Raw genomic sequence first — 25,753 nt, 5'->3', positions numbered from 1 at the left:
CAGAGACAGATGGTTATTAATTTCCTAAGGTCCCATGGCTAATAAGAACTGGAATTCCAACTAGGATCTACTAAACTCCAAAGTTCAAGCTCTTCTATAAGGAGGTAGAACAGAGATGGTCATTATCCTCACTGTAGGGATGAGGAAACTAGCTCAGAGAGGTCAGAGAACTGGCTAGTGGTTGTACATGTGGAAAGTGGTGCTGCCAATATGCAAACCCATTTCTTTGGCCACCAACCCAATGTTTATTTTGCCAACAAAAAAGTGAGGAAACCTGCACAGACCACCTCAGAGATTCCCTCCAGCCGAGATACATTTAAATTCTGGGTTAAGCCAGCAGTCAGAAGGAGAATGGGTGAAAATAAAGAAGCAACTTGGTCTTACTGCTTTGTCTCACACTCCCTGCCTCAGGAAGCCAGAGTGGTTGCCCCAGCTCTGCCCTTTCAGCCTCATCGCATCACCCAGGGAAGGAGACAGTCAACATATTGAGGTGCATTTCAACCCTTGGAGTTTGGACTCCCCAGACCTTACACTGACCCCCCCCCCACAGCAGCCTCTTTCCCGAGGAGCCTTTGTCCGCAGTCGCCCCTTACACAGGCGCATCCAAACCCTGACCATTCGCCCCTCGGTGTGTTGGGAGAGAGAGTGGTCCCCAGGAAGAGGGTGAGCACACGTGGGCACAGTCGCATCCTTACACACTGGGCCCCACACAGCACCCTCTCAGCCCAGTCTGCGGAGCGGGGCGGGGGGCGGGGGGGGGGCGGTGGCTGGAGATCCTGGCCCCGCCCAGCGCCCCGCAGGGACACGCCCCGGGGGAGGAGCTAACGTTTCCCGGGCCCGGCGGGGCTGGGAGCAGACTTCTGCGCCTCTGCCGCCCCGGGGGGGAGACATGGCCCACGAGTGTCCCGCCGGCTCCCTGGAGCCCGAGCTCGTCCAGCGGCTGCTGCTCTCCTGCCGGGAAGCCAAGAAGTCTGCCTACTGCCCCTACAGTCACTTCCCCGTGGGGGCCGCGATCCTCACTCGGGACGGAAGGATCTTCTCCGGTAAGGGCGCCCCGGTCCCCCTCGGCCGCAGCCCGGGCGAGAGGTCGCTGGAGGACTGGAGGGAGGCGGCAGAGCAGAGGGCAGCTCTGGCCGCTCGTGGCTGGGCCACCCCTGTAACGCTGGCACCGCGCCCCCCGCCACTACCTGCCCCCTCCCCCCCGCCCTGCCTGCTGTCGGGGACCGTGGGGCTGAATGCAGGTGCTGCTCAGATGCAGCGACCTTTTCAATTCTTAGAGGACTGGGAAGCCAGAGGTGGGACGGGGAGGGACATGGGAAGGGGAGGCCATAACTCAAAGCTGGGAGGGACACGGCTGATACTTTGTGAGCCCCCCACTCCACGCGTGGCCCTCTGCGAAGGCTTCCAGGTCTCATTACCAAGTCCTCACCTCTCACCCACCCATATCCGTGTTAGGCCCATTTTTCAATAGAGAAACTGAGGCCTAGAGAGGGGACACAGCTTGCTCAAGGTCACACGGGGCGCTGGTGGTGGAACTCAGGGCTGGGGTCCCCCAAACCCTGCTTTCTTCCATCAGCTACTGGGCAAGGAAGGAGATTGAGGAACCCACCGCCAACAGGCAGTAACTTGTTAGCGGAGTTCAGGCCTTGCGGAGAGATCCTGGAGGAAAGAAGCAGAGAGAAGGTTGGGTGACTAGCAATGATGGCTGGCCTGGGGAAGGTGGGAACTGGACGATGAGAACTGGAGTCAGCACTAATCTGTTTCTAAGCTCCCTTTCTTTGGTCTGTTGGTTTTCTAGAAGAGCTCACTTGAACAAAAGTTCAGACTTGTTTTTGCTAAGCTAAGAGGCATTCTCATTCAAAACAGCGGGGGACTTGGTGAGGAAGTAGTAGGGAAGCTATGCCCCTCCCCGCCACTGCCACTTGGGAGGGTAGACGAGAATTGGCACAGTGGGACAGATGGGGGACACCCAGCACTGCTGCCCAAAATCCGCCTCTGCTTGGCAATGGCAGCTATTTAAAGGGAAAGAGGTTCACAGGTGGACATCTAATCCATGGCCTCCAATAGCCTAAGGCCAGTTGTGAGCCACTGCTCAGCTGTGAGTCCAGCTGGGGAATCCCTGCCTCCCCTTGTCTGGTGCCCTCCCCCACCCATCACCCCAGGCTCTCCTTGCTGCTCATGTTACCTCTTGTCTTGGAAGTTCTGTCCAGTTTCAGGAGTCACCTGGGTCTTAAACCCCTTTGAGCAGGAGAAGGAACTTGAGGGAGTACTAGTATGTGAAAGGATAGTGAAGAATGTTATCCATTAAACCTTATAACCCCTCAAGGCAGTTTGAAATCACAGAGAAGGAAATGGAGGCTCGCAGGAGCTAAATGCCCAAGTCATAAAGCTGGGATTTGAACCCAGAGTTCCTCTGACTCCAAGTCGGCTACTCCGTAGGGAATCAAGACTCTGTGTGTCTGGTGGGAATTCAGACCTGGCCTGGTGGCTCAAATGACTATTAAACATTAACCACCACCACAAACAACATTGCAGCCCACACTGTCCTTGGGCTCCAGGGGCTTGAACGCTGAATCCGCCATTGGCTCTTTCCAATGCCTCCTTGCAGGGATTCATTCATTTAACAAATATTTGCTGAGCACCGTGATGACCGAGGTAAAGTGCCAAGTACCAGGGATATTGCAATGAGCACAAATAATGTAATCTCTGCCACCCCCACCCCGCCCTACCCCACCCTGGAGGTTCCGTGTCTTATACACATCATGGTTCGAAAGAGGAAGCCTCAACCAATGAGTAGGAGTGAATGAAAGAGGCGAGCCCAAGTGCGGCCTGTTGAAATTGCAGGGAAGAACCTGGTCATGCTGTGGAGATTGAGGGAAGCTTTCTGGGATGGGGCGAAGGCTCTGGACTTAAGGCTCCTGGGCTTGAATCCTGGGGCTGCGGTTTTACCAGCTGTGTGACCCTGGACATGACCCTTCACCCTAATGTGTCTTACACATTTGTACACTGAGGATCGTGCACCCACCTTTCTGGATGGCTGTGAAGAGAGCCGGTTTCTGCCCTGATAGTTGGTGCCTGTGCTGATCAGCCATGAAATCCTCAGGTCATGAGCTCATGCCTATAAAATGATTAGCACAGTTTCTGCCCACAGGAAGGATACCACAAGTGGTGGCAGCTTCTTCTCTCTCTTTTTTTAAAGATTTGTTTATTTATTTATTCGACAGACAGAAATCACAAGTAGGCAGAGGGGCAGGCAGAGAGAGAGGAAGGGAAGCAGGCTCCCCGCCGAGCAGAGAGCCCAATGATGCCAGGGCTCAATCCCGGAACCCTGGGACCATGACCCGAGCCAAAGGCAGAGGCTTTAACCCACTGAGCCACCCAGGCACCCCAGCTTCTTCTCTTTTAATATTATTATATTATTATTATTAATAATATAATTTATTACTATAAATATATAATAATATATATTATTATATTATTACTATTTGGAGGCAGATCGTGGAGGACTTGTGAAGGTCGAGCATTGACACTGAGATTTGATGAGGTAGGAACGAAGGGAACCAGGAACATTATTAAGAGGAAGAGTAACATGAAAATGGAATTCAAGAGCAGTTAGTCTGACAAGTACTCAGGGAGCGCCGACAGAGGAAAGAGTGTCAGGAGGATGATGTCTGTCTTGTTTGCTGACCCATCCACAGGGCCGGCACATTGACCAGCCTTAATATGTCCTCAGTTAAAAGTTTGTTGAATGCCTAAACGAGTGACTCGGACTAGGACAGTGGTAAGTGGAACAATAAGGAAGGAAAGGCCTGAGAGAAACCGTACGGGACAAGTGGACTGGGCTTGCGGTGAGCATTACTGGAATGAACGAAAGAAATAAGGTTCTAGATCTTCAGCCAGGAAGACCAGCGGAATGATGAGGCACTGGCCAAAGCAGGGAGCAGAAGGCAGAGCTGGGTTGGATGGTGCTGAGGACATCACCGGCAGGGACCAACAGCTACAGTGGATTGATCGCCCACTTAGTGACTGGTCATTCGCTCAGCACTTGGCATGGAAGATCTGTTATGAGACCTCGTATGGTATCTCAGAGCCCCCACATGAAGGGAGACAATGAGTGTCACATGCACTAGAGCAGTTTCAGTTGTAAGTGACAGAAACCAGTCAGAACCGTAATGGGTAAGGGTAGATCTTAACTCAGGGACGGCTGGGCCCAGGAACTCAGATGTCACCATGTCCTTTATCCTTCTGGTGCTTGTTTCTTTCTCTTATCCTGTAGGTGGGCTTTCTCCAGGCATCAGGGAACGTGAGTGCAGGCAGCCTGTGGTTCACATCCTTAGAGCCTCAAAAGCAGAGAGGCAAGGACTCTTTCTCCACTAGTGGAGATGGAAAACTTCCAGGGAAGGGCTCTGATTGGTCCATCTCCAGTCACGTGCACACCCCCAAGCCAGTCACTGCTGTCATGATAGAGTAGCGCTATTGGTCCAGCTGACTCACACGCACATTGTTCCCAGGGTGGGGTGGGGGGTGTGTTACCGCAAGAAGGAGTATGGCAGAGCAAAACCCAAACACGCCCTACAAACTCAGGTCAGCTCTTTCTGCCGCCCTCTGATGCCGGGTGCATGTGCGGAGGGGGCATGGGAGAGGGGGACGAAATGGAGGGTGTTTACCAGAATCCCTGACTCACCTGTAGATGGGAAGAGAGGGCAGAGGGTAGTAAGGCAGGGCTCGGAGAAGTGGGGACCTGGAACAGTCAGAAGAAACCTGACATGCGTCATGGGGTGAACTAGAGATGCTTGGGAGACAGAGAGGGTGCGGCTGAATTTAGACACAGAGTTTATTGTTTGGTACAAGCCAGGCCTGCCTAGTTCTGTGACTTCTTCCAGCTGTACTGAAGACCAGCCTCTGTGGAGTTTCCCTCCTTGGGACAGCTGGTGCCCCATTCGGTTCAAAAGCAAGTCTGACAGCCTTGCTGTCATGGTCTTGTAATAATGATCGTTTCCCCTTGACTCTGGCCAGGGTCTTGTGCCTCTTAAGGATGGGCCACAGGGGGCCACCTGGGTGGCTCAGTGGGTTAAGCCTCTGCCTTCGGCTCGGGTCATGATCTCAGGGTCCTGGGATCGAGCCCCATGTCAGGCTCTCTGCTCAGCGGGGAGCCTGCTTCCCCCTCTCTTTCTGCCTGCCTCTCTGCCTACTTGTGATCTCTCTGTCAAATAAATAAATAAAATAAAATAAAATTTAAAAAAGGATGGGCCACAGGATGGTGACTCATCACGACAATTACCTTCTGTGATCGCTGCTGGAGAGTTGACGAGGAGGGGAGGAGCCCACCAGGGAAGGAGGAGCTGCAGAGGGAGAGGGAGGTGGGGGCACAGAAGAGATGGAGCAGCAGGGGGAGTTGGCAGGGGCGGTGGGGTACCCCGGGGCAGCCAGGATTTGTGCAATGCCAGATGGGACGTGGTGGAGGAAAGTCATGGAGACCACTCTTCACTGGCACCATCCAAGGGATGGGCAAATTTGTCCTTGAGATGGTCGTCTGTCTCCTTCACCCCCTCTCCCTAGAGGGACTTCAGCAGCACTCTATATCCTCCTTTGCTGTTTGGGGGAAAGCCACTTTACTGGATCAGCTGTAATGAATTCTGGGAGGAACAAACCGCATTTCTAAAAGGACACGTAAAGATGTCCTCGTTAATCGCTGAATCCAGCTTGTCTTGGCTTTAACCTTTAAGTCTGATCCTTCACGGTCTTCCCCCAGACCAGCCCCTGGCCTCCTGATTCCCTCCCTGGGCTTCTATTCTCCAGGACTGCTCTCCAAGCCATGCCCCCCTCCCCAAAGCACCTCCAGGTGAGTCAAAGCAGGCATCTCTAATGGGCTTCCTGTCCTTACCCGCCGCACCCTGTCCTCCCACCCGCAGGCTCATCCAGTAGCCCTCTCCAGTGTCCCTCAAGAGCAGCTCCTTACAAAGGTGAGCGTCACTAAAACCCCTGGCCTCTGTAGCTGAGTTAGAATACGATTCCTGTGTCACAGTGTGTTGCATGTGCAGTGGGTAGGGAGACGGGAAAGGGGAAAGGGCATGGTATTTCTTCAAGCACGTGGCCGGGACATTTCTTTGGTTCAGTGATTCTCAAATATGGTTGCAGACCTGTGGCCTGGGCACCTCCTGGGAACTTGCAAGAAATGCGAATTCTTGGCATCTGACCCAGGTCTACTGAGGAAGAAACTCCAGGAGCAGGCCTGAGAAATCCCCTTTAAGAAGCTGCCCAGAAAATACGGAGGCTGGGGACTGGCATGAGAAGGAGCGCTCTAACCATACCAAGATCCCTCGGGATGGAGTAAGCTCCGTGCTTTCGAACATGGCTCTTTTCCCTGTCGGGGGGTCAGGCCCACATCCCCTCCTGGTAAACTTCCTTCCTTGGTGATAGCTTGATAACCTCTAACCCTCGCCCTGCTTTCAGCCCAAACCAGCTCTGCAACACGTCCTCACAGAAATGCCATAGAGAAAAAGGACAGTCCTTTGTACCTGACAGGTCAGGATGTGAGTCCAGGCTCCCTGACAGCAGGCTGAGCTTTTATCTTCTCTAAAATGGGCTCATAATAGTCTCTGCCCGAAAGAGTTATTAAAAGGGTTAACGACATAATACGGAAGGAGTGCCAGGCAGGTAAAAGAAAAACAATGAAAGAAAAGAATAAAAGAAAGCCATTAGTAATATCTTATCATTCTGGATCCCTAACTTGCTACCATGTCATCCTGCGTGTGTGTGTGTGTGTGTGTGTGTGTGTGTGTGTGTGTTTTAGAGCAAGAGCAAAGGCAACACGGGGAATGGCACTGGTTTGCCTGGATGGATGACGGCCTGTTTTCTGAGCTGAGGGAAGCAAAAGAAAATTGGGAAGAACCTAAGGGCTTTCTTCCTCTTTTTTTTCCCCCCCTCTTTTTTAATAAGACTAGAAGATTCTGCTTGAAGTTGTTCCTTTGCATCTCAGAGATCTAGCACCCAAGTGGGAAATTCCACTCATTGGATAAAAAGTAACTGAGGGTCTGGCTGGCCTCATTGTTCCAGGCCCCCCGGGCATCCTGCAGCATGGGGGTCCCTGCCCTCAGGAAGTTAATCTGTGATGAGCGAATGTGACAGTAGAGACATTTCTTCAGGAAAGTGTTAAGCAAGGTGATAAAAATTAAAACAGGATAAATGGATGGAGAGGGTTGGAGGCCGTGGAGGTGGGGGGAGGCAACAACTTGAGCTAGGGTGACCATGGCAGGCTTCTCTGAGGAGGGAACATCTGGGCAGAGACAGGGGTAGAGTGAACCATCTGCACCCAGGGGAAAAGAGTTGCAGGCAGTGGGAACAGCCAGTGCAAAGATGGTATGGCAAGAGAGTGCTTGGCATCCTTGGAGAAGAGCTGGAAAGCCAGCGAGCCCGAAGAGCCAGAGGAGATGAAGTCCAACAGGTAGGCAGGTTGGGACCAGGTGTCCTAAGGCCTTGTAGTCCCCAGAAAGGATTTCAAAGTGTCTGAAGGGCAGAATCAGAGCCACCGTCGCACCTTGTCTAGAGGGAGCTGGTGCTCTGTCACACAGGCCTACCACCACCAAACCCTTGCCTTTATAATCGTTAAATTTTATTTCAATTAATTAGCATGTAGTGTGAATTTCAGAAGTAGAGTTTAGTGATTCATCAGTTGCATAGAACACCCAGAGCTCATGCCACCACGTGCCCTCCGTCATGCCCATCCCCCACCCACCACCCCTCCAGCAACCCTCTGTTTTTTCCCCTAGAGTTAGGAAACTCTCTTGTCTCCCTCTCTAGTTTCATCTTACTTCATTTCCACCAATTCCAAAATTGACTTTAGTGCAGTTGGTAACAGCAGCTGGCCACTGCGGACCCACAGTGCTGTGCTCGTGGCTCTACGTGTGTGATCTCGACTCGTTCTCACCAGAGTCCTCCGAGGGAGGTGCTATGGCTTTCACTTCATACATGATGAAACTGACCCTCAAGAAAGTTTTAGTGTCTTTCCCAAACTCTCAGAGCCAGTAGGGCCAAGGGTCCCAGGGCAGAACGGAACCTCGGGACTCTTTCTGCAAAGCCCTGATTCAGCCGTGGGCTCTCTTCGAAAACAATCTCATAAATAAATAAAGAATGAATGAATGAATGAAAATAAAACAGTCTCTCTTCCTTCACTGGCCCTTTTAAATTTTTAGGCACAGTAAGGAAGATTTCTCCATAGGAGGCCATTCTGACCTTCAAGTGCAGACACAGGCAATCGTCCTGAGGAAGGAACCTTCCGCCAGACCCAAGATTTCTGTGAATCACGTTTAACAGGGAGAGTGCCCCTGAGTCAGGGAGGAGGCAGGGCTGGGGCGGTCGCCTGACAGGGAAGAATGTGGGGGGAATAAGGCGAGCAAAGATCTTACACTGGGAGAGGCAGAAGTCAAATGCAGGCAGGCCAGGGCTTGTTTAGAGGAAGTCATTTCAGGCAGGCACCAGGAACTTGGCTGGGGAGACTAGGTGGGGAGCGAGCTGCATTCATTCATTCATTTAACTTTTATTGCCCTCAAGAGAGGGCCAGTTACCCGGCTGTAGTGACTCACATGACAATGCAGACAAATGCTTGGCCAAAGTCAGAAACACTTGGCGTTCAGTAAATGTCAACCATTGCTTTCAGGGTTGGAAGTCCCTGGTCACTCCTTGTCCCGGAACCCAACTGCACCGGCTGGCTTCTGGGTGGCCGTAAACGACAGACGCCCGTCCGCACTATTAGACAAAAGGAGGGCGTGTTGGCTCCTAAAACTGTGGGAAGAGATGGCGTGTAGCCGGGCCTCAGGGGTAACTGCACCAGCCCAGACTCTTCTCTGGCCATTTCTCATCTCAGCTCCCATCCGTTCTGAGTGTCCATTTCCCCAGCGGTCTCCTCCATAATGAAGCCCAAACGCTCAGTCTCCTAGAGGAACTGAAGTTCCTGTGTAGAGAACTGTGATTGGCTAGGTCTGGGTAAGGTGCCTGGCTCTGATTGGCCCAGGGAGTTAGGTGCTCAACTCTGATTGGCCCAGTGTGGGTCCTCCTGGCAATAGTGCTTCGATCTATAAAAGGGTCATGTGAGACAAGATGGAGGCTCCCATTTGAACTGCTTGTTGGGGGGTTGTTGCAGGATGTCTGGTGACATTCATTCCTCTCCATCTGTTGGACATGAATGCCTGTGATCTTGAGAACCATGATGATGATTAGTGGATCAAATGATTAACTGAACCCCTCCTAAAGCGTCCATGTAAATAATGCACTGACAGAAAATTCTGTGGGGAAAATACATGAGGAAATTATGACCAATTTCCAAAGTTGACTACAGTAGGAACCAAATCCTGCATAATCACGTTAAAAAAAAAAAAAAAAAAGAGTGACTTAGGTAAGGAACAGTCTCAGGTGATGAGACAAATAGAAACATAGTGATTCGCACAAGATGGCTGCTTGCTTCTCTCATCTAACAGACCAGGAATGGGCTGGAGTCTTGGGCATATGGACTGTTCTGCTCTGCTGTGTTCTACGAGGCTGTTCAATTCAGATTCCTTTTTTCTTGATGTCCTGCCGTCCCTAGAGTGGCGTCCACAGCCACGTGTTCCAAACCAGTACACGTCATCACGTCCATGTTCCAGCCCCCGGGAAAGGGAAAGATGAGGTGGGGGAGCAAACAATGGCCCCATAAAGATGTCACCTGGAAGTTGCACCCACCACTTTTGCTTGTATCTTAATTGATTAAAACGACAAGACTATAGGAAACCTTCCAGTGCGGCTGGGAAATGTGGTCTCTTGGCTGGATAGTCACATGTCCCACTCAACTCCGGTGGCTTCTGTTGGGACAGTGAACCCTGGGAACAATTAGTCTTTGCCACAGGACTACCTGTGGCCTGTAAGTATCTGTATACATCCTTCTTTCCACGTGTAGGACCCACTTACCACCTTCTTAAGAGAGGCGACCAAGGGGCGCCTGGGTGGCTCAGTGGGTTAAGCCTCTGCCTTCGGCTCAGGTCACAATCTCAGGGTCCTAGGATCGAGCCCCACATCGGGCTCTCTGCTCAGTGGGGAGCCTGCTTCCCCCTCTCTCTGCCTGCCTCTTTGCCTACTTGTGATCTCTCTCTCTCTCTGTCAAATAAGTAAATAAAATCTTTTAAAAAAAGAGAGAGAGAGAGAGGCAACACAAAGTCCCCACCCAGTCACGGCATCCAGCTCCGAGAGTGGAATCCCAAAGCTGTTCAGTCTCCTTCCTGAGATGTGGATGTCGTCCTGTTGGCCTAGTGGCCTGAAATCTAAAAGTAATCACACCCCAGTTCCCACTCACTCCCACAATATTCAGTGCAGAGAAGGAGCAGGAAAGAGTAGGAAAGAATAACCACTATCAAATCTTCTGATCGGAAAAGGGAAGAACAGGAAGCACACAGTGGCCACCAGTCCATGCAGTTATTGGTCCTACTGGGCAAGAAGAGTGAAGGCTCCCTGCCCTGGTACACACTCTCTTACCTTTCTGCCCTGAGGGTAACTGTCCACTCTCTACAGTGGCCCCAGGCTTTGCCCTCTGGGAGCTGCTTCCTTGACTATCCTAAACTCAGCCACACATCTGAAGGAGAGGCTTACACCACACATCAGGGTTTTGGGGAGAATCCTCCCCAACCTTGGGGGCATACAACTCTCTCAGCTCACTTCTGACGGTGGGGTTTTGGGGACCCAAGGGTTTCTTTTGGGATTAAACAATCACAGGATTTTACAGAGCAGACTTTTGGCTTCTCTGGGCTAACCAGTTTTGTGAAAATCTTAGAAACCTCCTGGTTTATTTGCTTCCAGTCTCCCATACAGGAGTACCATACTCAAAGATCCTTTCTGGGCATAGTTCTTAAGCCTACCAACTCCCCTTTTTTAGGAACTGGCTTCCCTGTTTGGCCCATCCCTGCTGCGTCATTTTGATGATGGCCCCCTTGAGGCCCCAAAACAATAGATTGGGTAAGAAGGTGTCACCCTTCATCAGATCTTTGCCATGGGGCTGATTCCCATTGTCAAGTAGTAAATCCTAATGGTATGTAGAACTGTCTGCTTCCCAGGTTATTAAAGGATGGGGCTTTACCAAATAACCTGTCACAGAGTAACAAGGGCCATCAGCTTTCCACAGGGCCATGTCTGTTTTCCCATTCACGTCACCCAACTGCTAAGCCAAGGCCATGTATTTTTTTTTTCTTAAGGTTTTATTTCTTTTGTTAGAGAGCACAAGCCAGGGGAGCAGCAGGTCAAGGGAGAAGTAGGGAGAGGGAGAAACAGGCTCCTAAAAAGTCAGGCACCTGATGTGGGACTTGATCCTAGAACCCTGGGATCATGACCTGCGCAGAAGGCAGGCACAACTGACTGAGCCACCCAGATGTCCCAAGACTATGTATTTTAGATGTTTGTTTTTTCAAAGCTGCATTTCACTCTCATTACCAATTTCTCTATTAGTTAGGTGTAGGTTAAAGCTGCTGTAACAAAAATTCCCAAACACAATGACTCCAACATGACAGGATTCTCTTTTATTCCCACATAACAGCTCAGAGTAGAGAGTTGTGCCAAGGCAAACAGGTGATTCGACTCTGCTGTATGAGTTGGACCAGGGTCCCGAGTGCCTTCTATCCTGTTGCTTCTCCATCCCTATGACCATAAAGGACACGGCCAACACTGTCCCACCTTCCCCCAGCCTGGCGAACATAAAAGAAAGGAGTAAAAAGCTATCCATCTCTTTACCAAAAATGTGATCCTGAAGTTTTCCATCTCATTTTGGGCCACATCCCACTGACCAAAACTTTGCTGCATGGTTGTACTATGCTGCCGAGGAATCCAGCAAATACAGTCTCTAGCTGAGCGGCCATGTGAGCAGCCATATTGGAATAGAGGTCACTTGTATTACTTAAAGCAAGAAGGAGAAGGGCACCTGGGTGACGGTTAAGGCTCTGCTTTGGGTCATGATCTTTGGGTCTGGCATGGTCACATCGTGATTTCAGGGTTCTGAGATCGAGCCCCACATCAGGCCCCCTACTCAGTGCTTCTCCCTCTCCCCCTCCCCCATCTCCTTCCACTTGTACGTGGGTGACTCACACCTATCCGTGCTCTGTCTCGCTAATAAATAAATAAAATATTTTTTTAAAGAAAAGGAAGAAGAAGAAAATAAATCCTGGGGAGCAATTGATAATCTCTGCCTCGGAGAGAAAGGCAAGCCCTGATGAGTGACACAGACCACATCCCCACAGTCGGGGGAAGCCCACTTTCCGCGGCAATTATCTCCATGAAAACGGGGAGTTTGTTAGTCAGTCAGTCTGGCTATGCCAGTGTTTTGTGTCCTGGGAACAGGCTTTGCCCATGGTCCCCCAGGGATGCTCCTGGGAGGGACACTGGGGAGGACTCCCTGACAGTGGGCTCTGCCACCAAGCAGCCGGCCACCCATTGGAGGGCTGGGATTGCTTGTGCAATCCCAGACACCTTTTGCAAAGCTTGGGAGTTCCTTGTTTGTTAGTGTGTTGCTTTTGACAGTTTGTTTTGCAACACAACTCAAATAGAGTTCACTTGAACTCTGAGAGCTGGTAAAACCACCAAAATTTTGTCCAGGCCCAATCGTTGAACCTTCTGTCTCTTAGATCCAGGGGTGGGGGTGCTCTGCTCAGCCTCTTAAGCCACAGCATCTCCCTTGACCTTGACCTTGACCTTTGCTGGGGAGGTGGGGCTGTGCTGCCCCTGCTCGCAGGCTATGCTTCAGGATGGAGGTACTGGGTGAGTGACAAGGCTGGGAAGGGCCATAGCAGTAGTGGGGGGGTCACCGAGTCTCCCAGTGCTTCCTGTCAAGCTGTCCTCTCTGAGGAATAGTGTTCTCTGCCTGCGCTGGAATGGGGCAAGCCTCTTCCGCAACACCTGCCACGGGAAGGGTTCTACTGGAAATGCTACTGGGTTTTCCTCTCTTCTCAGGATGCAACGTAGAAAACATCTGCTACCCGCTGGGCGTCTGTGCGGAGCGGACGGCAATCCAGAAGGCCATCTCAGAAGGACACAGAGAGTTCAGGGCCATCGCTATCTCCAGGTAAGGGGTGGGAAAGGCAGGTTGCAGCCGTATGCATCCATCTGTTTGGCCAACGCTCACCACACACGTGTTATCCATACGTTCATTCATCTAACACATTTATTCTGTACTTCTATGTGCCAGGCACTGTCAGGATTGGCTGAGTGCTGAGACTAAAGCGAAAAATCAGAAATGGACTCTGCCTGGGATGCCTGGGGTGGTTCAGTCAGTTAGGCTACTGCCTTCAGCTCAGGTCATGATCTCAGGGTCTTGGAATCAAGTCCTGCATCGGGCTCCTTGCTCAGTGGGGAGCCTACTTCTCCCTCTGCCTTCCACTTCCCCTGCTTGTGCATTCTCTCTCTCTCTCTCTCTCTCCCTCCCTCCCACAAATAAATAAATAAAACCTTTAAAAAAAAAAAAGAAAGAAAGAAAGAAATGGACTCTGCCCTCAGTGAGCCCAGAGCAGATAAACAACCAAGGCATCTTTAGCTGAAGGGTAGGTGTGGTTTTTGTTCTAGTAACAATGCAGACTACAGCACGATGCCTACAAGCCACAACAGAAAGGCAGCATAGAGACCTAAAGCTGGAGGGACCTAAGAATCACCTAATATAAACTCTCTGGCCACGACCCCACTTTACAGGTCAACCCAGGTTACAGTTCACACTAATCAGATTCCATTCTGGTCCTGACTGAATGAAAGCATTAATCAACTCTCTGTACATGCTCCAACATAATAACAAGGTTCCTGCAGCCACTCCAGAAAACAGCATGGAGGTTCCTCCAAAAGTTGAAAATAGAGCTACCCTATGACCCAGCAGTCGCACTACTGGGTACTTACCCCAAAGACGCAAATGTAGTGATCCGAAGGGGCACATGCACCCCAATGTTTATAGCAGCAATGTCCACAATAGCCAAACTACGGAAAGAACCTAGATGTCCATCAACAGATGAATGGATAAAGAAGATCTGGTATATATACATACATACATACATACATACATACATACATACATACATACACATAGTGGAATACTATGCAGCCATCAAAAAAACTCAGAATGAAATCTTGCCATTTCCAATGACATGGCTAGAACTAGAGGGTATTAATGCTAAGTAAAATAAATCAATCAGAGAAAGACATTTATCATATGATCTCACCAATTTGAAGAATTTGAGAAACAAGACAGAGGATCATAGAGGAAGGGAGGGAGAAATGAAGCAAGGTGAAGCCAGAGAGGGAAACAAATCTTAAGAGACTCTTGGTCTCAGGAAACAAACTGAGGGTTGCTGGAGTGGAGGGGGATGGGAGGGAAGGGGGGTGCTGGGTGATGGACATTGGGGAGGGTCTGTGCCATGGTGAGCGCTGCAAATTGTGTAAGACTGATGAATCACAGACCTACCCCTGAAACAAATAACACATTGTATGTTAATTTAATAATAAATAAATAAATATCAAGGTTCCCACATGTGGACCCTCACAGGATGTTCACTGAGTTCTTGTCATAGGTCATAGGGTAGCTCTGTTGGCCCCCGACCTAGACAAGGTGGTGTCAGGATTTGAGCACGAATGGGCTCTTTCACTCCCTCGGACCCTGTTCCCCTTCCGGTTTGATGGTGAATTGCTCTTGTGTGCACCTTTGCATTGTCTGAGGACGAGTTCTCTTTTATTACTCTTTTTTTTTCTTCAAGATTTTATTTATTTATTTATTTATGTATTTGGGAGGAGTGCGAGTTGGGGGAGGGAGAATCTCCAGCAGACTCCCTGTCGAGCGTGAAACCCCACGCAGGGCTCAATGCCATGACCCTGAGATCATGACCTGAGCCCCAATCAAGAGGCCAGGAGGCTTAATCCACAGAGCCACCCAGGTGCCCCCAAGATAGTTTTCTCAGCAGAGTCATGGTGCAGGGGAGATGCCATGGGAAATGTTTAATCTACCCGGAGAGTGACTGCGAGGCTGACCAGACGTTGGTCTTTCAGGACCTCCGGGTGTCTGGGTCACAGACGAGGAGTGTACTACCCCTCCCTCGTGGTGGCCCTGCAGGGCCTTGTGGGCAGAAATGCAGGGACTTAGCACAATGCCCTGCAGGGGCCACATGGTAGAAACAAGCCCCCGTTTCTTTCTTTTTTTTTTTAAAGGTTTTACCTATTTATTCGACAGACAGAGATCACAAATAGGCAGAGAGGCAGGCAGAGAGAGAGAGAGAGAGGAGGAGGAAGCAAGCTCCCCGCTGAGCAGAGAGCCCGATGCAGGGCTTGATCCCAGGACGCTGGGATCATAACCTGAGCCGAAGGCAGAGGCTTTAACCCACTGAGCCACCCAGGCGCCCCCAAACCCCTGTTTCTTTATAGGATCCTAAACTTTGACTCAGTCTGGCCCCAGAGTGGACCAGGCTATTGAAGTCTACTTTCCTGAGCGACTGGAGCCAAGGGGCGCTGACAGAGAAGGGCCCAACTTCCCAGAGCCTTCTCCTGTCACCAAGGTCTGTCCTGGCTCCCCTTCAGCTTAAGGAGGAATAAATGGGGCTGTGCTGGGAATATTTTGTGCAGATGAGCAGAGCTCAGGATGTGGATTACACTTAATTTAAAAGCAGAGTGTGGGGAAATAGCTCATACAAAGCTGATCCAAGGAAATAATGATATTCTAGGTGAAAAAGAGGCCAAAGTCAACAAAAGAGGATAATGGCACGGGAGTTTGCCTGTTTAGAATGTTCTAAATGAAAGGCTTTTTCTCCTGGTCATTATCTACTTTTAAAAAGGACTGGGTAGGGACGCCTGGGTGGCTCAGTCAGTTGGGCGTCTGTCTTCGGCTTGGCTCATGATCCCAGGGTTCTGGAATTGAGTCCCACATTGGGCTCCTTGCTCAGAAGGGAGCCTGCTTCTCTCTCTTCCTGCTCTGCCTGCCTCTCCCCTTGCTTGTGCGCGCCCTCGCTCTCTCTCTTTGTGACAAATAAATAAAATCTTTAAAAAATAATTAAAATTTAAATTTAAAAATTTTTTAAAAGGAGTGGGTATTGCTAGCGATGATTAGCAAATGTCCTTATTTACATAAAACCTGCATTTTTCTAGCACCCAACTACTCTGTTCCAGGGATCCAGCCTGCACCAGCGTCCCTGAGCCAGCAATGCAACCATTATTGCACTAATGACTTGGTAAATTGGGAGCGTGGGTTTGCAGAATGGGTGGAAAGTGCCAGCTCCCTTGTTAACACTGATGGGTGTGAACGGTTTCAGAGAGCCCCTTTGAGAGCTCCAGGATGTGTGGAGCTCCAGAGTGTGGAGCTAACTGGAAGCTAAACTTGTCCCGGACGGGGGGCCCCAGTGTAGGCATCAAAGGCAATCAGTTTCCAGCCCGTCGCGTCTGATGAGGATGGTCCCAGCATGTGAGCAGAATCAGCACAAATACAGAAACTGTCGATCCCAGCACAAGACGGGAGAGATAGATGTCCCACTGCACCAACCGTATTTCGGGGCGTGTCTTCTCCCAAGCTTTGGATTCTTACTCTTGACAAGAAGATTGAGTTATATGGGGTGCCTGGGTGGCTCAGTGGATTAAGCCACTGCCTTCGGCTCAGGTCATGATCCCAGGGTCCTGAGATCGAGCCCCGCATCGGGCTCTGCTCCGCAGGGAGCCTGCTTCCTCCTCTCTCTCTCTGCCTGCCTCTTTGCCTACCTGTGATCTCTCTCTCTGTCAAATAAATAAAAATAAAATCTTTAAAAAAAAAAAAAAGAAGAAGATTGAGTTATGGTTAAAAACCCTGCCTCCGGGGTTAGTGAGACCTGGATAACCCTGTTCCACTGCTTTTCGTCCCTAGCATGGAGGAGATTAACACACACCCCCTGGGTTGTCACCACGCGGCAGGAAGTGATTTCTGTACAGGTTCCGGCACAGAGTATGCAACAAATTACAACTATTGTTTTAACTTTATCCCTATGACTTTTGCAAGCTGCAAAACTCCCAAAGCCAGAGCCCACAAATCCTGGATTCAGATCTTGGTCCTGCTAGCTCTGTGACCTTGGGCGGGTCATGTCATCTTCCGCGACCTATAACATGAGGGTGATAAGACTACCTACATAGCCCCTACCTTATGGGGTTGTTAGGAGATTAAATGAGTTCGTGTCCCTGAAGTCCTTAGCACGGGAGCCTGGCACAGAGAAGTGCAACGTAAGGGGAAGCCAGTACTCTTACCAGGCTCTCTCTCAGCCTAAGAGCTATATTGCCTGGAAGTGATTTCTTCTGACCTTTGAAGCAAAAGCCAAGTCCAACTTCCTGTTTGAATGCATGTTCACGCCACCCCCTTGAAGACCCTAATGCCAGTCACCTTGTCCAGGGAACTGTCCTTTGGACAGCTGGCCATGCATATCACAAGACTGAGAAAGGGAATGGTGAGCTTGGCAGAGGCCAGACTATACAGGGCCTTACAAGGCATGGAAGGGAAGCTGAATTTCAATCAGAACTCCTCTACCATGGTCTTTTTTTTTTTTTTTAAGTTTCATTTATTTTAGGGGCGATGACAGAGAGAGAGGGAGATGGAGAGGGAGAGAATCTGGAGCAGACTACCCGCTGAGTGTGGAACCTGACGTGGGGCTCGATCCCACAACTCCCAGATCATGACCCGTGCCGAAATCAAGAGTCAGAGGCTCAACCAACCAAGCCCCCCAGGGGCCCTGTCCTCTCCCATGGTCTTAACCACACCCTGCCTGTTTGGAAGTATTAACATGCAGACTTTATCTCCCCTTCCAGACAGTAAGATCCCTGAAGATAGAGATTCTCCAATTGGTCTTTGTTGCTCCTTTCCCGTGCCTGCCTGGTATGGTCAACATGTATGGGAAAAAGTAAAAAATAACACAGTATCCAGCCTCCAAAGAGCTTCTGGAAGGCTCTGGCAGCAACACGCATCACCTGGTAATCATAAGGGTTCATTTGGCTCAGTGTGCATCCTGGGTCACCGGTCCCCACCCTCTCACATCCCCGTGGGCTTTTGTTCTGAAGCTGGGAGCCTGCTCAGGAAGGACTAACCTTTCCGTGCAGCAGAACCTTTCTTTGGAAACCCACATATGAAAGGGACTTACAAGGATTTGATGAAATAACACATTATCACTGCCTCTTCCCTTAGCTGCTTTATGCAATCCCTACCATCTGTGTCTATCTCCACCTCACACATCGTTGGTTGGTTCGTTAGTCGATTATCTGGCTTCGCTCACTAGTCCTGACTCCTGAGTGCAATGAGTTTTGTCTGTTTTGCTCATTGCTGTATCCCCAGCACCAACAGTGCCTGGCACAATGCACTAATAAACATTTGTCAGTTAAAATGAGATAATTCATTTAAGTGCTTTGCAGGCTGCCTGGAACCCTCTAGGCACATATTAAATAATATGGTAATCATTGCCAATATATATATGATAAGTTAATTTTAAATTATATGTAAGTTATATATAATAAATCTGTATGAGAAGGTACTAAAATGAAGACAGAGCTAATACGTGCAAAGGAATGAGTGCCTAGTAGTATAGGCAGTAGTGATACGTGTAGGCACTCTAAGGTTTACAAAGCCCTTGGCACACTTTATCTCATTTTGTCTTCCAGCATTCCTGCAAAGTAGGTGCCGTGATTCCCTACATGTTACAGGCAAAGAAATGCACATCGAATGGGTTAAAATGACTTGGTTAAAGTCACACATGGTTAGCGAAAGGAGGAGCCGACCAAAAGCCAAAACTGAAGTCCTGAGTTCTTGCAGAGGTCTCTCAGAGCTGTGGGTCTAGAAGAGCAAGGACGATGGTGGTAGCGGACACAACCGCTGGTGCTCTGGCAGGCTTGGCGGTCCCTACTGTTTAGTTCTTATTTTTTTTTATAAACATGTAATGTATTTTTATCCCCAGGGGTACAGGTCTGTGAATCGCCAGGTTTACACACTTCACAGCACTCACCATAGCACATACCCTCCCCAATGTCCATAACCCCACTCCCCCTCTCCCAACCTCCCCTCCCCCCAGCAACCCTCAGTTTGTTCTGTGAGATTAAGAGTCACTTATGGTTTGTCTCCCTCCCGATCCCATCTTGTTTCATTTATTCTTCTCCTATCCCCCTAACCCCCCATGCTGCATCTCCACGTCCTCATATCAGGGAGAGCATATGATAGTTGTCTTTCTCCGATTGACTTATTTCACTAAGCATGATACCCTCTAGTTCCATCCACGTCGTCGCAAATGGCAAGATTTCATTTCTTTTGATATCTCGATAGTACTCCATTGTATATATGTACCACATCTTTATCCATTCATCTGCTGATGGACATCTAGGTTCTTTCCATAGTTTGGCTATTGTAGACATTCCTGCTATAAACATTCAGGTGCACGTGCCCCTTCAGATCACTATGTTTGTATCTTTAGGGTAAATACCCAGTAGTGCAATTGCTGGGTCATAGGGTAGTTCTATTTTCAACATTTTGAGGAACCTCCATGCTGTTTTCCAGAGTGGTTGCACCAGCTTGCATTCCCACCAACAGTGTAGGAGGGTTCCCCTTTCTCTGCATCCTCACCAACATCTGTCATTTCCTGACTTGTTAATTTTAGCCTTTCTGACTGGTGTGAGGTGATATCTCATTGTGGTTTTGATTTGTATTTCCCTGATGCCGAGTGATGTGGAGCACTTTTTCATGCGTCTGTTGGCCATCTGGATGTCTTCTTTGCAGAAATGTCTGTTCATGTCCTCTGCCCATTTCTTGATTGGATTGTTTGTTCTTTGGGTATTGAGTTTGCTAAGTTCCTTATAGATTTTGGATACTAGCCCTTTATCTGATATGTCGTTTGCAAATATCTTGTCCCATTCTGTCAGTTGACTTTTGGTTTTGTTAACTGTTTCCTTTGCTGTGCAAAAGCTTTTGATCTTGATGAAATCCCAATAGTTCATTTTTGCCCTTGCTTCCCTTGCCTTTGGCGACTGAGGCTGAGATCGAAGAGGTTGCTGCCTGCATTCTCCTCAAGGATTTTGATGGATTCCTTTCTCACATTGAGGTCCTTCATCCATTTTGAGTTTGTTTTCATGTGTGATGTAAGGAAGTGGTCCAATTTCATTTTTCTGCATGTGGCTGTACAATTTTCCCAGCACCATTTATTGAAGAGGCTGTCTTTGTTCCATTGGACATTCTTTCCTGCTTTGTCGAAGATGAGTTGACCATAGAGTTGAGGGTCTATTTCTGGGCTCTCTATTCTGTTCCATTGATCTATGTGTCTGTTTTTGTGCCAGTACCATGCTGTCTTGATGATGACAGCTTTGTAATGGAGCTTGAAGTCCGGAATTGTGATGCCACCAACTTTGGCTTTCTTTTTCAATATTCCTTTGGCTATTCGAGGTCTTTTCTGGTTCCATATAAATTTTAGGATTATTTGTTCCATTTCTTTGAAAAAAATGGATGGTATTTTGATAGGATTGCATTAAATGTGTAGATTGCTTTAGGTAGCATAGACATTTTCACAATATTTATTCTTCCAATCCAGGAGCATGGAACATTTTTCCATTTCTTTGTGTCTTCCTCAATTTCTTTCAGAGTACTTTATAGTTTTCCACATATAGATTCTTAGCCTCTTTGGTTAGGTTTATTCCTAGGTATCTTATAGTTTTTGGTGCAATTGTAAATGGGAATGACTCCTTAATTTCTCTTTCTTCTGTCTTGTTGTTGGTGTAGAGAAATGCAACTGATTTCTATGCATTGATTTTATATCCTGACACTTTACTGAATTCCTGTACAAGTTCTAGCAGTTTTGGAGTGGAGTCTTTTGGGTTTTCCACATATAGTATCATATCATCTGCAAAGAGTGATAGTTTGACTTCTTCTTTGCCAATTTGGATGCCTTTAATTTCCTTTTGTTGTCGGATTGCTGAGGCTAGGACTTCTAGTACTATGTTGAATAACAGTGGTGATAATGGACATCCCTGCCATGTTCCTGACCTTAACGGAAAAGCTTTCAGTTTTTCTCCATTGAGAATGATATTTGCGGTGGGTTTTCCATAGATGGCTTTGATAATACTGAGGTATGCGCCCTCTATCCCTACACTTGGAAGAGTTTGGATCAGGAAGGGATGCTGTACTTTGTCAAATGCTTTTTCAGCATCTATTGAGAGTATCATATGGTTCTTGTTCTTTCTTTTATTAATGTGTTGTATCACATTGATTGATTTGCGGATGTCGAACCAACCTTGCAGCCCTGGAATAAATCCCACCTCCTCCACAAAATATTCTCTATTGTTCTTCTGTCAGGGATTGTCTCCTCTTAGAGTATGTTCTTATCGCATTTTGTTTAAAATGATAATTCATCGACGTGTCTGCTTGTTCACTGGGATGAGCAGACTCCTGAAGGCCAGAGACATATTCCTCTTAACCTTTGTGTCCCTGGAGTGTGGGTGATAGGAAGTGTTTTGTGTCCCTAGAGTGTGGGTGATGGTAAGTGCTCACTCAACGTTTCCTGAAGGCACTGGTGAAAACAATACGCCTTCTGGTCAGAAACTGCCTGGTGGGGTGAGGTGTGACTTCATCCAGAGCTGGGCAGAGCCTCGGGGCCCGATCTCGGCAGCTGTCCTCATGCCTCAGGAGAGACTGATCTAGGTTTGATTCTCTGTCCCCACAGTGACCTACAAGATGACTTTATCTCACCCTGCGGAGCCTGCAGGCAAGTCATGAGAGAGGTAAGCACCTTGTCTTTCTGGAAAAGATACACCAGGTACGTCCCTGGCATCCCAGGCTATGGAAGCAAAGCCAGGCTGCCAGCCAGGACACATAGCTACCATCCTGTGTGCCCTGTTGGCCAACAAGCTTGCCCAAGCGTGCATGAATCACTGGAAATTATTCGTTCATATGACAACCACTGGAGTGTCTGCTGTGTGCTGAGCACTGAGCTAGGGCTGGGGAGACAGCAGTGACCAGATAAGCCAGGCCTTATCCTCATAGTTCACAGTCTAGTGCAAGAGACAGATAGCAAACAAGGAGCAAAATAAACAGTTTCTAAGAATGACAAGGGTTATGGAGAAAAGAGTGCAGAAAAAGGAATCCAAGGTCAACAAACATTGGTCCAGGGCAAATCCAGCCCCGTCCCCTTACTTTTGTAAATAAAGTTTTATTGGCACACAGCCCTGCCCACTCCTGTATGTTTCGTCTGTAGCCGCTTTGGCCTTACGACAGCACAGCTGGACAGTTACAACGAAGCCCTGTGGCCTGCAGAGTCTAAAATAGTTCCTGTCTGGCCCATTACAGAACAATAGTTTGCCCGCTGCTTCTTTAGATAGCCAGGAAGGGCCTGTCTTGGAGGATGACATCGGTGCAGATATAAATAATAAAAAAAGGAGGCAGACAAAGGTCTAGAGAAGATTTCCAGGCAAAGGAAGCAGCATGTTTAGTGCCCATACACTTGGTGAGTTTGATTAAGTCGTGAGAGGGCCAAAGAGGCTAGAACACAGTGAATAAAAAGGAGAAATGTGGGACTGAGGGCCTTACAGGCCATGGGACAGAGGGTACACTGGCTTCCAAAAAGAAAGGGAACTGAATTGTGCCCTTAGAAATGGTGAAAAACAGATTCGATGACTTCTTAATCTGGACTCAGTGGTAAGTTTTTTTTGTGCGTATATGTACATTTGGGGAATGTGAGTAGCTTTCCCAGGTTCCCCAAGAGGTCTGTGTCCTCCAGAGTCCCCAAAAGGTTAAAGCCACTGGCCTGGGGAATCCCACAGGCCCTTGAACTTCCAAGTGATGTCATCAGCCCTTCTAAACACAGCATCTCATTTCATCTTGACCCCAGCCTATCAGGGAAGTGGGGGGACCGTTACCCCCACTTCCAGAGAAGTAAAATGGCCTGCCGAAGGACATGCAGCCAGATAGTGGTGAGCTGGCATTCATGGTCAAGTTCAGGCTCACTGCTCCTCACAGCTGTCTCCCTTGCCTTTGTGGGTCTGTCAACAAGACCAATTCCCATGGGCCCTGGAGGAGATATATAACGGTGCTTTGCAGACTAGGAGAACAGGAGCTCCTGGTGCCTTGGAGATTTCTGCTTTTAGAGTTGTTTACATCTTGGGAGAGAGGGGGTTGTTTCCTTCCATTTGCTTTTGTGCCCTGGGGTTTCAAAGCATTGCCCATCCTGCAGACAGCTCCATTGTTTTTCTGCTTCTTGCCAGGCCTGCAAACCAGACACAGTTAGCAGCTCCTGGCTCCCCAATTCAGATGCAAATGCCGCCATAAAGGCATTGAATCCACAATATGGACTCATCTCACGTTTGAGGGGCAGAAATGGCTGCCCAGCACCTTGTCGTGTCCAAGACCATGTGAGGAAACCACATCAGGGTGCCAGCTCCCTGGCTCCCCAGGCCTGGGCTTAGGCCAACTGCTCATTGCTGTTTTCCCCAAACAGATTAGATGTTGGCAAATGAGAGAAGGTGAATGAAAAAGCTGAAGGAGGGAGAGGCAGAACTGAAACCAAAAATGTAAATAACAAGAGATGAAGCTTGGGGGCCGGGGACTCACCACCACTCAGGTTTCATCCATACCCTCAGGCAGAGCCTGCCAAGCAGAAAAATCTCCTTCCTTAAAGCATTAATTAAAAAAAAAAAAAAAAATTCCAGGTACCTGGGTGGCTCAGTGGGTTAATGCCTCTGCCTTCGGCTCAGGTCATGATCCCAGGGTCCTGGGATGGAGTCCCACATCGGGCTCTCTGCTCGGCGGGGAGCCTGCTTCCTGCTCTCTCTCTGCCTGCCTCTCTGCCTACTTGTGATCTCCGTCTGTCAAATAAATAAATAAAATCTTAAAAAAAAAAAAAATCCAGAGACTGATCATGCCCCGTAATAATGTGATTCAGACAGAAGCATAATAATGTGATTCAGACAGAAGCGTGGAAGGCCATTAGGCTACTCAACACCAGTCAGTAAGAACGACTTCCATTAACTGAGCACCTACTATGTCCAGTGCCTTCTGTCCGTCATATGTCTCACAACGCACGGCCGGGCGGAGCGCCACTTTGCTGACTCCAGCTCTGGGGCCATGCATCGTGCACAGCTGTATTCCTGCCCAGTACTTTCTTCTGTTCTTTTTTATTCTTTTTTTAAGATTTTTATTTATTTATTTGACAGAGAGCTAGAGAGAGAGAGAGCACAAGTAGGCAGAGAGGCAGGCAGAGGGAGAGGGAGAAGCAGGCTCCGCTCAGCAGGGAACCTGATGCAGGACTCGATCCCAGGACCCTGGGATCATGACCCACGCCAAAGGCAGCTGCCCAACCAACTGAGCCACCCAGGCGCCCCACTTTCTCCTGTTCTTAAAGTCATTTCACACATCAAGATGCTGAGCCCCAGAGAATCGGATCATTTCCCCAAGATCAAACATCAAGCAAGTTTTAGCTCCTGCGAGTGGAAGAGAAAGATGGGGAGACAGATCTGAGCTAAAATTTCTTCTTTGCTGGCTTTACCCTCTTAAGCATAAAGTGGGGGTATGATAGCACGTACCACAAGAGCAGAGAGTAAAATCATGCATGGGCAGTATCTGGTGTGTAGTGAGCCGGGCATGCACCTGCTCGTGCTTGGGAGGAATGGAGGACGTGCTGGAGGGAAGCGGGGTTTTAGATGTCGAATATCCTGGCAGGAGGAGGTCTGGCCCTGGGGGTTGCTGTTCCTGTAAAGCCCCGGGCAAGTCTCATCACAGAACAGAGCGCTTACTGCCCCTTAACAAAGTGCTGAGCACTGTTTTAATTGCTCAGTGGGCATTCTTGCATTGGCTCTGTCCTCAGGCTCTCTGGGCCAGGTATGATTACTGGCATCCCCACTTTACAGATGAGAAAACGGAGGCACAGAGAGGACCATTCTGCAGCTAGAGTCAGACTCAAATCCAGGTCAGTCCTAACCCCTCGGGCACACTACCTCCCTCATGATGGCTTTGCTTCTTTTCCAGTTTGGCACCAACTGGGCTGTCTACATGACCAAGCCAGATGGCACCTATGTTGTCAGGACGGTCCTGGAGCTGCTGCCTTCCCCCTTCGGGTCCACAGGCTGGCAAAAGATCCAGTGAGTTCGGAAAATGCCCACTGCCCGGAAGAGCCTGGGTTTCCACGTGTGCTTAAGGGGACAGCTGCCCAGAGAACTTCACGAAGATGTTCGTACAGACCTGGAGACATCTGCCAAGTGGACAGGGCTGGGCAGAGATGGCTTTTCCAAATGACACTTGAGTGCGGAGTTCTTCACTGAAGCAGTAAAGGGTTTCGTTCCATCCTGGGCCAGCATCCCTCCTGGCAACCCACCTAGTCCTTCCTGGGACAGGAGCACCCATCCCTTCCTTTCCTTCCCAAGGGCCATCTTTAAAATTCCAGCCAAGTCTGGACTGCTTCCCCATCAGCCTTCCTAAGGTTCTATACTATTCTGAGCGACTTTTCTAATTATAGACCTCACAGAGTGAGTGTTTTGCTCCGTCTCTATCATTGTTCACAACTGTAAGGGTGACAGAGTGATTTGTTTTTCTAAAAAGACCTGGACACTTTCTGCTAGGGGAAAGTGGGATCGTGTACCCTTCGCTGTGGAGAGCTGGGTTTTTAGGCAACTTGCTCCTCCGGATGGGAGGCCCCACTGGCCTGGGCCAAACTGCCAATGGCCATTTCTAGAGTCTGTTTTGGACTCAGGGTAGACCTGAGCACCTCTGGATGCTGTCCCCCTCTCCACGGCTGTATCTGAGTGATTCCAAACT

At 49.1% G+C, this 25,753-nt stretch overlaps 1 protein-coding gene across 2 annotated transcripts; it reads left to right on the top strand.

The window, feature by feature from the left end:
- Window positions 1-832: 832 nt before the first annotated feature.
- Window positions 833-25,468, top strand: CDA (cytidine deaminase). 2 transcript variants are annotated; one of them, XM_046000706.1, is made up of 5 exons: window positions 833-1,043; window positions 5,913-5,963; window positions 12,958-13,069; window positions 21,672-21,729; window positions 24,968-25,468. In XM_046000706.1, the coding sequence occupies exons 1-5, from the start codon at window positions 890-892 to the stop codon at window positions 25,082-25,084; spliced, it is 492 nt and encodes a 163-aa protein (XP_045856662.1). In that variant the 5' UTR covers window positions 833-889; the 3' UTR covers window positions 25,085-25,468. The 2 variants fall into 2 exon arrangements, with proteins under 2 accessions (XP_045856662.1, XP_045856733.1); XM_046000777.1 differs by lacking the exon at window positions 5,913-5,963.
- Window positions 25,469-25,753: the final 285 nt, after the last annotated feature.

This window comes from Meles meles, chromosome 1 (assembly GCF_922984935.1).
Source record: "Meles meles chromosome 1, mMelMel3.1 paternal haplotype, whole genome shotgun sequence".
Classification (NCBI taxonomy): domain Eukaryota; kingdom Metazoa; phylum Chordata; class Mammalia; order Carnivora; family Mustelidae; genus Meles; species Meles meles.
Note: the sequence above shows the minus strand (reverse complement) of the source record. Positions and strands in the feature narration are given on the sequence as shown.

Excerpts from the sequence above, each read along its gene's own strand:
- CDA (XM_046000706.1), top strand. The coding sequence starts at position 890 with ATGGCCCACGAGTGTCCCGCCGGCTCCCTGGAGCCCGAGCTCGTCCAG. Across the intron at positions 5,964-12,957 it reads AAGAGCAGCTCCTTACAAAG|GATGCAACGTAGAAAACATC; the intron begins GTGAGCGTCACT and ends CTCTCTTCTCAG. Across the intron at positions 13,070-21,671 it reads AGGGCCATCGCTATCTCCAG|TGACCTACAAGATGACTTTA; the intron begins GTAAGGGGTGGG and ends CTGTCCCCACAG.